Below are 13856 nucleotides of genomic sequence, written 5' to 3'. Positions count from 1 at the left end.
TCATTAGCACCTCTAGTAATACTGTATATTTACTGAGAAAAATGGTGACGTGTTCAATACTTATTTTACCTGCTGTACCAGTAATAATGACATTACTACGGCAGTTGGATGGTACGTTCAAACTCCCCTGTGGGCTCGCACTCAGGGGCACACCGGGCATCTGGTACACAGTCCAAGAAAAGGTTACCACACCAAAAAAAAAGAAAGAAATGCCCAAATTCCTTTTCATGTCTTCCCATGTATTGCTGACTAACACCAGGTCATCCGCATATGCCATCGCAGTAATAACCTCTCCGTTGATGCTAAAACCATCTCCCTTCTCCTCCAACTTGTACAGAAGGGGATCAATGGCAAGGTTGAAGAGGAGCGGTGAGAGAGGATCCGCTTGTTTAACGCCGACCTGGCTGTTGATATAGCCAGTGTTGCCCCTGATATTAGGGATGGAGGTGCTACAGCCTCGATATGAGCTGGAAATGAGGTCTCTGATGAGTTTGTCAAAAACCSACTTTCAAGTACCACATCTATGAGCTTGTGGGAGACCAAGTCGGCCAGGTCAACAAGCACCACCGCTAAGTTCTCTTATGTTGTTTACTGTGGGTGATGAGGCCATTTAGAGTGACTAAGTTCTACAAACAGCCAGGYGACTCAATGAAGCCCTTCTGCGCGGGATGGACGGGGCATGCATCTGTCAGCCTTTTAGCAATGATGTGCGAGAATAGCCTCAGAATGATGGGACCAACAGTGATCAGGAGCCAATGACTCAGGAGGTCATTGGGGGAGCTACTCTTGGGCAGGAGGACAGTCTTGTTTACTTTGAGGCAACAAGGCAAGATACTGGAAAAAAGGATGATGTTAAAAATGGAGGTCAACTTGGCTCCTGTATGGTCCCATTCAAGGGTGGAGGCTACCTTAATGCCATCAGGTCCAGGAGCTCCCAACTTCATGTTCTTGCCGCCAAGTGACACTCCATTCGCTCCTATGGGGAAGTCCATGTAACTACTGTCAGCTCTTGGGAGGTAAGCAGTGTCTGAGCTCTGTAAAAGAGTCCTTCTTTTCTCATATATTGCAGTAAGCATCCCTCGCGGTCTTGTGATTAATTGTGCAGGATCTAAATAGTTTACCCTCCAGTATCCACCTAGCAGCAGACAGTCTGTCCTTGGCCCAGAGACACTGCATAGACTGGTAGCACATGTCTGGACTAGCTGGCATGTAAAGCTTCTTGAAAGATCTATGTTTGAATTGGTGGATGTTGACCTCTACCTCTGTGCATTTTAACTTTTTGGTTAGCCTTTTAATGAAAAGGACCTTGGGAGAACTCCCTAGAGGGAGATGCCACCTGTGTATTTATCACTAAGCCTCCTCAGGTTGCCTTTGGTTGAGTCGACTGAAGTGCCATTGAGAGCTGTCGGAAATTATTGGTCCACCAAGCTATCTATTGTATCGGTAACGTTATCGCCTGAACTCTCATTGCTTTGGGCTTAAGATGTAAAGCTCTACTAGACAGATACACATCCGTGTGCACCTTACGCATATGCTGCGAGAGGCCCCTCACAGATGCAAATTGCTTTGCATATACTGTATAGGTGCCCTTGGGTCTAAAACGCTTAGGCAGTTTTTAGGTCTACATTTGATGGCCTGTTGAATGGCACTTTTAAGGTGTCTACGGATGCCACAACATCTGGAGCAGATTAAGTGGATATTCCAGGGTCGGTGCACTTTTCTAATATGATCCAAAGCTTTATTAGTGGATGTGAGCTGTTTGGGGCATAGTCTTCCATCTTGATCTATCCAGGGAAGTCTTAACCCAACAGCCATGTTTCATGGGAGTCTTCCTGAGCATTTAACACCACTGTTCCAAGGTGAGTTAAGGCTAAACATGACCATGACGGACCATGAAAAGGAATGGGGAAATAGGTTCAACAGATGCTTTGAGTCTAGTCTTAACTGCATTGAGGTAATGCCACAGCTCCAAAGGAAAAATGGGACTTGTACTAGCCAAACAGGGCAATTCCGGAACTTCCAATTCGAGCAGATGGCCCTTTTTATTGGGAGGTGATATGTTAAGGATGGAGATCATTGAGTTGTAGGTGGACCCCATATTATGAGAGCTAGTCGGACTACTGCACTCTGAGATGGCCCTGCGGCCACTAAGCTGAGGTGCGAAGTTGTCGTCCATATAAGGGTCAATCCACAAGTATCCAGGCTGGAGGGGGTAGACTAAAGGTTCTAGGTCATACTGATGAATCAGTATGGTTCCTGGGAAAGGATCTGTACACCAGCCAGTAGGGATGGGTACCAAATTCGATACTTTTATAAGTACCGACCGAATTCTGTTGGTACTACCGAGTATCTATTCATGTAACATCAAATTGTACTATGTTTCGGTACCTAAACGCATCATTGCGACCATATTGGCATAAGAGTGGTGGGTTTTCCATGCTTGTCCTGAACGCAGCATTGCGCAAGTGTGTAATAACATCAGCAGCCGCTAATTCAGTAGAGTTCGGCGTAGCTTGAAAGCAAGCCTCACAGCTCCTGGAGTTGAAACTCACCGAACAGACCGCCTRCCGCCTCTGAATTATCTGGTGGATTAATTATCTTGTGAGCATGACGTTCACTTGCTCAAAGTAAATAAAGTACCACCACTTTCTTTATTTCATCCACCATTAAACAGAGACCAACAGAGGAAAATAACAGGCGCTTCCCGACAGTCCGAACACGTCTGACCTGAAAGAACACAAGCATTCAACTTGAAGCATTGAGTACGTTAAATACCTTAAATACCATTTTTTATTTTAACTCCATCCTCTTTTGCTTATTTGATTTAAACTTATTTGCCTTCCATGGACCCCCATCACACAATTTTTCTAGAGGGTAAATGACATCAATAGAAATATGTGGAGCTGGATTTTAATTTGCGCAATAAGATAACACTGCATTAGTTGTTTTCAAGAGTTTTCACATTAAATAAATTAGTTAAACAACTTATGTTACAATACAAAGAGTTGGATGTTGTCTTGATATTTGTTAAATTTTATATACTGTATTGAGAAATATGTTTAAAATTTTTTTAAAGTTTATTATTAAAAAACAACACACACAAAGTACTGAATATTGGTACTGTTAAGTACCGGTACCGATTCCCAGGTACCGGATATTGGTACCGAATTGATTCAAATGTCAAAGGTATCCATCCCTACCAGCCAGACAGGAGGGGAGAGAAGAAAGGAACAAATTTTATTAGTAAGGAAACAGTATTTTGGATCTAATAACAAACAATTTTGCATACTCAGTAAAGAAAATCCTAAAAGTTCAATATGCATAGCCAACGGCTGGCAGACGGCACAAAGAGCATGGTAATGTAAATATAGTGTCTCAGAAAGATATAAGAAGAAAAACGCTCCCTCGAAACGGCATTAGTTCAATAGTGAGGATGTACTGGCAGGGTGAATATTAAACACAATCACAAAATCAACTGAAATAGGGACAACAAGGAAACTACAGTGACCTATTGTCATGAATCACGTCTGTATTTTGCTAAACTTAGTCATGTCATGTTCTTCCTGCCAACTATCCTTCTCATTGTTTCACCCCACCCATCACAGAAGTCAGCATTTTGCCACTCACCTGTTGTCTCCACTATTTAAGCTCTACTCTCCCACAGCACCAGCACCAGATTTATGAATGGTTTTCCAAGTACTGTAGTTGTCCAGCATTCTCCATGTCATGTTTTGCCTGCCTCATCTCAACCCCATTTCCGCTCTCTGGTTTCACGTCTCCCTCGCCCCTGAACAGTACCRTACTGTACTCTGATCTTCTGGTTTTAACCTCCGCTTATGCCTCTGGACCTCAGCCTCTCGTCTTTGCCCATTGGACCTGTTCAGTCATCTGCCTCCTGGATTCTGACCCTCGCCTGTGTACCTCGACCAAGAGATAAGTCCTTTCCTAAAAACCCGGTTTCGTATTCTGATCCTATATGTATGAACCAAGCCTGTTTCACGGAAATCCCTTGAATAAACAAACTCGACTCAAGTCCGCAACCCGCAAATGACATCACYGGACTACATCCCAGACTCTCAAAATATTTTAAGAGCTCTACCCAGATCTCTTGCACTCTAAGAAGGTTAATGGCTGTTTTTCTAGCAAGATCAGTTCCTCTGTACATCCAAGCCACTGACCCGATTCTCTCCTGTGTAGAGGTCTGGATTCCTGTGACGTGTTCCTCCAGATCCAGCTGCATATTCTTTAATAAAATCCTTAAAACTCATCAGGTGTCTGGCAATTCAGTGAAACTCATTTCCCCAATCATTAAACCTATAGTGTAAGACTGATTATGAACATAAGATATCGACAAGGAGTGGGCAAGAGCCCAAAAGCTGGGACCAAAATATGAGAGTGCTAAATGGTACGACTAACCTGTGCGACTTACCATTAAGGAGGGGAATACGAAGAGGGGACAGTGATGACAAATCTGTGCACACCTTAACGTGTGATGATTATGCTAACAGGATAAAAGTCACCTATGCCCGTTTAACACGAGGAAAGAGTACCATGAGCAACCCTAGGCATGTGGGAGTRAATCCGATGGGCAGGCTAAGGTTAACAAAATATGAGAGGAGAGACATAGAGAAAAAAAAAGTTTGAAATTATATAGCGCCCTATCAAACCTACTTGGACCCCAAAGCGCTCTATAGCTCAAGCATTCAGCCCTTCACACACACCTTCACACAATAACGGTGGCAGGCCACAGACACAGCCGCTACCAGGGCACACTAAACAGAGACGAGTCTAACTTGCATCAGCGCCATCGGACCCTCWAACCACCATCCCCAGGCAATTGTTGAAGTGGCTTGCCTAAGGACACAAAGACCGGGGCAGCTGGAGCAGGGGATCAGACCAGAGACCTGTCAGTTCCAGAATGAGCACCCCGGCCACTCAGCCACAACCGCCCAAGAAGGAAATTGATACCAATATTACCAAAGGGGAGGCGGTAATAAGAACAATGTGYGTGTTGAATGAGGCAAGGACGGGAACTGCACATGGCAGTACCAGACCACACGCCATCAACCAGCAGGAACAAAGATAGGGCCAAACAAATTACCAGCCACTCGCCCCAGCCTCAGACCAACAAYGCAGAGTCAGAAGACATTGGTACATGTAAAGTATGTGTTACCTTTACTCGATTCAGTTGAGTGGAAGCAGTTGACATAATTTTATTAAATAAATCAACTATATCTGTTTTTTGAGTGTAGATGGTGCTTAGAGACAGGGGCTAATTTCAAGGTGTTTAAATTATGATTGCAAATTTATTTTTGATATATAAAGTCTTTCAGAACAACTGAAGGTATCACAGTTACTTGATTATTGTATAGAATTGAACTATTTGCTTGGAAAATTCACAATGCCCCATCTTAAGTGCACAAAAATGCCAAAAGTATCATATTTGTTATCTTTTTTTTTTTTAACTTAACTGTATATCTAGATTCTAGACCTATTGAGTATAACGATGATTATCTAGCAATGTTCACAATCTGGTCAATCCTTACCTCCACAAACATRAAAGGCTCCGCCCACTCTGTAGAGTTTCTGATTGGTGAGTGGAGCAGCACATATAACAAGAAATCCACCAATGACAAGAGCTGTCACAGCTGTGACCTGGAAGATGCTCCAGAAGGTTCTGAAAACTGACAGATGAAAGATGATGTAATCAAAGGTTTAATTTGTCGCATCAGTTTGCACCTGTTAATACCAACCAATGGCAGAGGGCTGTTCATAAGGTTCCGCCCACACTGGTTTATTGACGGGAAATGGGAAGAGGTAAGCAGCCTGGCAGACCTTAGTATGTGGCTGGTTTGCTGAGTGGCAAAAGCAATGATATCATTTAAAAGCAGATGCTTAAAAAGTATAGATCACACTTTTTGAAATTTGATTCTGTGGATAGTTTATTAGCAATTAATATCTTACCTGTTGCTGATACAGCTTTAAACAGCCTCAGTTTGGAGAAATAGAATTTAAATGTAACCCAACTAAAACAGTTCCAGTCTTAAACGTTTCACACTGGTCCAAGTAAAGACTATTTTCTAGACCTTTAATTGCTGCCAATTTCACATTATATTACAATTCTGGCAGAAATAGTATGATATTTTCCCTATTTTTTAGGCTTGGAATTATTTTAAGACAACGGCAATCCATTTGGTCCTGATTGCACTCAAACAAGCCGTTTGCTTATTCCAAGAGCCATCKACAACATGTAAGATTTTGATTGCTAATTATGCAGAATACCCCTTCCACAGATCTGAACTATCACATTAACAGATTCTCACTGATCCAAAAGTCCCACATAGAAAAGTCGGGGCTAACGGTTCTGAAGAAGCAGCGTCTGAACAAGCCCTCRTGGAAGATCCTCGCATCGTCTGCAGTCTGGGCCAGGACAAAAACAGCTTGAGTTGTTTTAAAATAAACACTGCTACTTCTGTGTAACATATCTTTTATATTCAGTAAATATTAGCAGTCGGTTGATTAAAAACAAYATTGAGCAATTTTTTAGTASATATTTAAATATTGTGGAACTCTTMCAAATWGTGAAATAAAAACTGCAGTGTTATTTGTGAACCATATTTAATTTCCCAAGTTCCATTGAGTATACATCAAAGAGTTTACGTTGATCAAGAAATTTTTTTAATGAAAGTCTCAGGAAGTAAATATTCAAMAACTGATCATCTTTTGGAGTCAACCCAGGTCAAGATGGTTGCCACAGCTACTGACTTCAGCAACCTCAAAAATGCGTTCAGTTTAAGAGATTGGTACAGAAATTGACATAAAATTTGATGTGGAASCACTCAAGACTATAACTCGCAACACTAAAGTTGTGTCTGTGCWGGGTAATTACCTTCACATTGGTTTTCTCCAGTCTCACACCTCCATGTTGGTTTTCTKTTGGGCTGCAGGACTCTGCAGCCAGCAGCCAGTACTCCGTACCCCAGGAGAGCAGCGTGAACAGAAACCCTGCTGCTCCAAAGAAAAAAGCCAAGAAAAGGAGCACTTTCAACCTCTGAAGAGACATGTCTCCCTCTGCTGGTCTCTCTATTCAAATATCATCACGATTATAACAACTTATGTTGCTAAAATACTCAAAAAGTGTGTGCAAGTACCACCCACTGCAAAAAGCTAGCACTCGCCTGAGAGTTTGGGCTGAGGGGAGATAAACTTGTGCATCATGTGTTGGCAGGATATGGTTACAGTCACAGAAATAGCAGTGTAAGAATAGATACAAAAGCATTTAGTACGTTTAAAATAACACGACAAATGTACACTTCATGTCAAACTGCAGAAATACCACCTGGGCATTTATTGGAATGCCTGACTTGAGACTTAAATTCAGTACAAGTTATTTACTGAGACACAGTGATCGTCCAACAACAGTCACTCAAACTGCATGGTCATATATTAATACAACTTATTAAATCTAGAGTTCAAAAAAAGTAAACAGGTCAGCCAAAATGAAGCTAGAGAAACATYGTTTAAAAATGATTATCTTAATCGAAGCTCAAATTTCTCCTACAAAATTTACAGGATTAGTTTTGATCTTTAAAAGCAAGGCCCTGAAAAGTAAACCCAACCCTCTGTTAACACTTTAGCTTTGAGTGACCTTAGTTTGAAGAAAAAAACATTAAGTCTTGATTGGATAGACAAGCTAATGCAAGTAGCCAAAACCAAAATTGATTAATTCTGTTTTTAAACTTAAATCTTAAAAATAAATTTATGCAAACAATCTAAAACGGTCACGCTATGCTCAGTTTTCTATTCATATCTTCTTTTTKTAAACAGGAGCAAAAAAAATGGTAGCAGCTAACAGTAACACTTCCAGTGGACAGTTACGTTTCTCACAGTGTAAAGCTAAATTAAGTCATATCTAATTAAATTTGCATGAATGACTGTGATGATTGGAGTCAAATATTTGGTCTAACTAACCGTTAGCCTAATCTGATGCAATCTTGATGTCACCTTTAATTTATCTTTACACTGTTATTCTTGCAAAAATGTTACAATTATTCAACCATTCTTTACCCTTCCAAAAAAATAAGACCTAATAAAAAATTCACACAATGTGACTTTTTCAATGTATTGCATTTAAATTAACTACCTAAATCTAGGTAGTTTTAGGACCAAAGCCATCATTTTGTTCTTGGCCATGCTTGATTTAACCGTTTGTCTATCTGGTCAAAAGTAAACTATTTTTCCAAACTGAGGTAATTCAAAAGTATAACAGAGTATTACGGCCAGATTACAAGACTTAAGTCATATTACAAGAAAGAAATAAAATCAATAAAGCCACAAGAAAGCCATAAGAAAAAAGTAATATGAGAATAAAGCCTTTAAAACAGGTCATTTGCAGAATCATTTCAAAGTCCTGCTACGAATAATAATTTGATGCTGATGTGTAACAAGTATTTTCTTATTTGTAAAACCGATACCCAAATATAACTTCACAAGAAGCTTAACATCCCTCATTTTAAGCAGTGGCAAAATTGCTTCTCAAGTAGTTCATATTAATTCAGGTAATGTGACTTTATTATTTCATTTTTATACTATTTTGACTTTTTTTTCTGTAATATGACTTTATTCTCATAATGTATAAATAAGCCTGGCCCTAATGCTCTATTGTAAAAAAGCTTTAACGGGTAAGACGTTGAAGCTGATGTCTCATTATTGTTCACAACCTTCTCACCAAATCTTAAAACATTTTAAAGTGCCTGTGACATGCATTTCCTACAAATACAAAAAGCGGATCATCTTAACGTTCAAAGAATTTGAATATTATACATCTTTTTAGTCTTTTGTCACAATACTGGTGTATAGTTTGTTAAATACAGTGCTGCCAAAGTGAAACAGGAAGTGACGATGAAGAGGAACTCCGTGATCTTTATTAAAACTTTATTCTCTTTCCAATAGTGACTCAAAATAATCTAAAGAAAAATCAGATTCTTGCTATCTCCTGTGTCGTAAACCATTGTAGCAATGCTCCGCTTATATGCAGGTGTTCCCCTCTGTTGCCACTTCCTGTTGCACCAAATGCAGATAAACCAGCCGTTCATCTCAGAGGCACAAATTTATGTTTAGCATTACATTAATAATAGTCTCTCCCAAAATGCATTTGTATTTATCGTGAAAATTTGATGTCATAGGCACTTTTAGGTTTATTTCATTTTTTTATACAAAAAGGAAACAGCAAAATAAAAAAGATTAATATTTTTTTCACCAGTCTGACAAAAATAGGTTTTACTGAATAGTTTTGAGGAAAACCGTATTTTTTTGAAACAACTCCAAGAGTAAMTATTACAAAGCAAAGAACCCGACTCATATACACAACAGTGTATTTATACAAGACTCATGTTGATTGGTTACAACCCTGTAAGGATACATGTACAAGGCACACAGAAATTAAAAGTCATCACCTATTATTAACCTACTTGCAATAAACAATTTATCCGAGGATACTTTGGGTCGAGGCGTCTTTCGGATCATTTGCCAAGACTTTTCTCTCCGGTAGTTTGTTTGGTCCACTGTCGCTGTGTTTGGGTCTGTTGGAGCATCTGTGCAAAGGCTCATGGGATTCAGCAGCAGCACTTCCCTCGGTTTACCTTTTTTGTTTTAATCACAATGATGTTTCTGGGACCTTTGCTGATTGTGTCACACTGCCATCTAAGACATGACTCCGAACACGGGGTTGTGACGGCAGATGCTTGGCCCGATCTCCTCGTAATCTTTCTTTGTATGGCACACTTGGTAAAACTCAGGCTGAAATGTACAAAAAGAACAGTGTCTTCAATTATCCACAGGTTTAAGAAATTTAGATTTGAAAATGAATAAAGTCAGAGTACTCACAGTGGACGCGAGCATGGATCCTCCGAACCACACGGCGTACCTCTGCATGTGATGGGTGATGACCTGGACGTCGATGGGCTTTGGCTGCAAACAAAGACTTCCAGCTCAACAACCCCTCTACGGTGAATGTAACACGCTCTGGTTATACAAGTCTTACCTTTAACTTGCCGCCGCTCAGCTCCTCGCTGACTTTCAGCCGTGCATCTACTGATCTCTTCAGGTCCCTCTGGAGACGCCTGCCGAAGTCCCGGAACATGGTGGAACCACCGGAGAGCACGACGTTCTGCAACACAGAGACACGATTTTGAAATAACACAAATAAATAAACATTTCACAAGAATCACAGCTTACAAGGACTTTGTGGAATCAGTTTTTCAGTTTGGAGATTCTCATTCTTGCTTCTCGTTACAGCTTCTTAAAGACTTGATTTTTGAGATACAGTCACAGATTTATGATGTTTATGTCTGATCTGTAAGGACAGCTGTGAAACTTCAAGAGTTCTTTAACATGATCGCTCAGATATGCAGGGGAGAGACACCCCATGTGAGAACTTCCGGTTGAACAAGTTAATGTATATAAAGGACATGCGTGATGACGCTCCATTAAACATGGAGGGTTTGACACTGGAGTATAATTCACTGGTGATTCTCTGGGGTTGAATTTATGTTCATCTCTGCATCTGTACCTTATAAAGAGGACGCCTGACGTCAATGGGGCAGTTCTGGATGACTTCATCCACCACCTCTGAGATAGGCTGGGTGAAGTCAGGGTTAGCAAACTGGATGGGAAAAAAAGGGGATAGATAAAGTTGCAAGATGTTTGGCAGCGCTATCTGCTGACAACAATCAATCAATCAATCAATACAGTCTCAGCAGCTCCTGTACCTCGGGGTGGAAGAAGATCTCGGGGCCGAGGAAGCGCTCGTACCCAACGTCGATGGTGAACTCCTTCTTGGAGATGGCGTTCACACCCGTGTACTGTTTGATCCACTTTGTGCCGTCGCTATCGTACTTACTGAATTCCTTTACAAGATCAGGGCAGACGTAGCTGAACCGCTCCTATAAGCAAAAACATCCAAAAGATGAGATTTGAAAGACATTTTAGTCTTTAAAAGGATCCATGATTAGTTGTAACATTAGACTTTATTTGACAAACATACTGTATATTTTAACTGTAAAATAAAGACTGTAAAAATACTGTAGTCTGTTTAGTTTTGTATATCTTTAAAAATATATTTTAACACAGATGGAGCCATTTTATTTACACACAAAGCATTCTGGGTAAATGATGATGTGGATAGGTCCTCGGTGCGAGGCTGCTAGCGAGCTATATCCACCCTGAAGGTTAATCTTGGACAATATCTGATGATCGACTCTTTTAAATGAAACCAGAGAGCGTTGACAGAGAGGAGAAGGTAGAAATGACTCAGCCTGGAACTGAAAATATGGATGGAGGACAACAGTTTAGCTTGTTAGTTTGTCACGCTAGCAACGAGCTAATACATATAAGGCAATATAACGTAGGCGCTAGTGCAAAGGCTAACAGGCTAAGCTGAGGTTCTTCTTCCATGAAGCAGCTCTGTTGTCCTCCATCTATATTTTCATTTACAGGCTGAGTCATTTCTACCTTCTCCTCTCTGTCAACGCTCTCTGGTTTCATTTAAAAGAGTCAATTGTCAGAAATCGTCCAAGATTTACCTTCAGGGTGGATATAGCTCGCTCACACCGAGGACCTAACTACATTAGGGCTGCCACAAATGATTATTTTTATAATCGATTAATCACCGATTATTTTTTCGATTAGTCGACTAATCAGATCGTACGTTAATTTAATAGAAAACATAGAGCTTATCACGTCAGAATGCAGCTGCTATTATATAACCATCGTTAGATTTTAGCTATATGCTAACTAAAAATAATTTCTGTGGAAGGCAAGTTCTGCTCTGCAGATATTACACAGGTTTCTCTTTCATTTTCTTAAAATGATCCCACACTTTTGAGCTCCGTTGTCAGGTAGCCATGATACCAGAGCCTGTCTGTATAATGTCTTGTGACGTCCACGGCCTACCCCAGTTACCACTACTGTGCATGTGTGTCAAGGACAGAAAGGTAGATGTGGCAGTGGAAGGTGTCAAAGCAGTTTGGAGAGAAAAACAAAGTAAAGAACAAAAAAAGAAAATGATTAATCGATTATTAAATTGGTCATCGATTATTTTAATAATCGATTAGTCGTCGATTAATCGTGGCAGCCCTAACCTACATCATCATTTACCCAGAGTGCTTTGTGTGTAAATAAAATGACTCTGTCCGTGTTAAAATATATTTTTAAAAATTTACAAAACTAAACATCCTACAGTATTTTTACAGTCTTTATTTTACAGTTAAAATAAATGTTTATCAATAAAGTCTAATGTTACAACTAATTGGGGATTCCTTTAAAGCTCTAAAGTGTTGCTGTTGCTATGCTGCCCTCTTGTGGCCAAATATATAAATTCATGACAGCCTGATTTATCAGAACTTAGTATCACTTCCTTTTACTGCTTCTCCTTRGAGATTTCATTATAGAAACTCTAAATTTGAGAATGAAATGTGTCTAATCTCTGATGAGCATGAAAGATATGAACCTTAACAGCTTTGGCTGTTTCCAGGGACTGCTCCGGAGGAATCCCCACCTCGCGCTCCCTCAGCAGCTGCTGAATGAAGTAGGTGATGTCTCGCCCRGCGATGGGGATGTGTTTGATACAGCTGCCGATGACGTAGCCTTCAGCCTGGAGAGCAGACGTGAGGACGCGTTTAGAGGCTGAGGGAGAGGAAATGACAAAAGGGGTTGTGAGGAGACACCTACCACTGGGATGACGTGCGTGACTCCGTCTCCGCTGTCKATCACGGTTCCGGTCAGTGTCCGCTCCCCTACTTGTCTGGATGTCCAGGAGGCAGCCAGCGCCAGGACAGCCTGACAAAAATAAATAAGTAAAAAAGGAGATTTTCACATGTTTGATCTGTGGTTAAGACTTTAAAAACCGAGCGAAAAGGCAGAAGAAATTGTGAAACCTAAAATAAGGAACTGAAAATTATCAGTTCCTAAAAAGACAGAATTAAATTCTGTGTCTGAGCGTCTAATCTAATTTTATCCCACTGACTCAGCTTTTAAAACTGTTTCAAGCAGCTGTAGATTTCAAAATAAAAGCCCAACAATGGTTAAAAAAAAGTGCTCCGAATCTCACCTGAACAGCGATGTAGAGGCCTGGGACGTTGAAGGACTCGAACATGATTTCTGCCGTGTACTCCCTGTTCTCAGGCGTGTTGAGAGGAGGCTCCGTCTGCAGACAGAGGGACAGGCACAAACTGAGTGAGGAGGGCTTTTAGTTTTTTTTTAAACAGAAAAGATAACATAAATAATGCAAAAGAGCCCAAAGCAGCTAAAATGAAAGTGAGAGTTAAAGGTGACTAATTAGAAGTCCACCAATATGAGTTTTCTATGGTCAATATACACCAGCAGTTTTTCTGTCCTGCTGTTTTTATTGTCGTCTTTGCTTCAGGTGAAAGAATAAAAGTAGGGATTTCACCATGTTTAAATCTTTGTAAACTATAATAAAACCCACGGCCTGAGTGAATAAATGTACTCATTCCAAAAATTAGATCAACTTTAAGAGACATTCAAAGAAATAATTACTTCTGCTTTGTAACAAACATGTTTTTAGAAAAGTCATTTTACATATAAAAAGTAGAAAATTAACAATAATAAATATTTTATTGTTTATGCCTGATTTTTACATTTTTAAAGACATTCAAAGTAGGGTTGGGCATAATCGTATCGTGTGCAATTAATCGTCAGAAAAACATTAATAGATTATGTTTTGGCACTTCACGATTAATACGATCAATGGGCCTCATGCAAGAACATGTTTGTATTCTTATCCTAAATTTCTCTTATTTTGTTCGTACAAAGGGTTCGTACGAACATGTCACGTC

At 40.2% G+C, this 13856-nt stretch overlaps 2 protein-coding genes across 2 annotated transcripts in view; both read right to left on the bottom strand.

The window, feature by feature from the left end:
* Positions 1 to 7232, bottom strand: part of LOC106522875 (transmembrane protein 182) — an 11374-nt gene extending 4142 nt beyond the window's left edge. The window contains exons 1-4 of the mRNA XM_014016102.1: positions 6890 to 7232; positions 6324 to 6420; positions 5754 to 5855; positions 5547 to 5684 (exon numbers count right to left, since the gene is read on the bottom strand). Of these exons, the coding sequence (XP_013871556.1) occupies positions 5547 to 5684; positions 5754 to 5855; positions 6324 to 6420; positions 6890 to 7063 (511 nt within the window). The 5' untranslated portion in view covers positions 7064 to 7232. The remainder of the gene's footprint in view (positions 1 to 5546; positions 5685 to 5753; positions 5856 to 6323; positions 6421 to 6889) is intronic.
* An 87-nt stretch (positions 7233 to 7319) lies between these two features.
* LOC106522872 (actin-related protein 3) overlaps positions 7320 to 13856 on the bottom strand; it is a 10082-nt gene continuing 3545 nt past the window's right edge. The window contains exons 5-12 of the mRNA XM_014016099.1: positions 13109 to 13204; positions 12730 to 12837; positions 12509 to 12652; positions 10770 to 10943; positions 10571 to 10663; positions 10043 to 10168; positions 9886 to 9969; positions 7320 to 9798 (exon numbers count right to left, since the gene is read on the bottom strand). Coding sequence (XP_013871553.1) covers positions 9703 to 9798; positions 9886 to 9969; positions 10043 to 10168; positions 10571 to 10663; positions 10770 to 10943; positions 12509 to 12652; positions 12730 to 12837; positions 13109 to 13204 — 921 coding nt within the window. The 3' untranslated portion in view covers positions 7320 to 9702. The remainder of the gene's footprint in view (positions 9799 to 9885; positions 9970 to 10042; positions 10169 to 10570; positions 10664 to 10769; positions 10944 to 12508; positions 12653 to 12729; positions 12838 to 13108; positions 13205 to 13856) is intronic.

This window comes from Austrofundulus limnaeus, unplaced genomic scaffold (genome assembly GCF_001266775.1).
Source record: "Austrofundulus limnaeus strain Quisiro unplaced genomic scaffold, Austrofundulus_limnaeus-1.0 Scaffold138, whole genome shotgun sequence".
Taxonomy (NCBI): Eukaryota; Metazoa; Chordata; class Actinopteri; order Cyprinodontiformes; family Rivulidae; genus Austrofundulus; species Austrofundulus limnaeus.
This window is presented reverse-complemented; position numbering and strand designations above follow the sequence as displayed.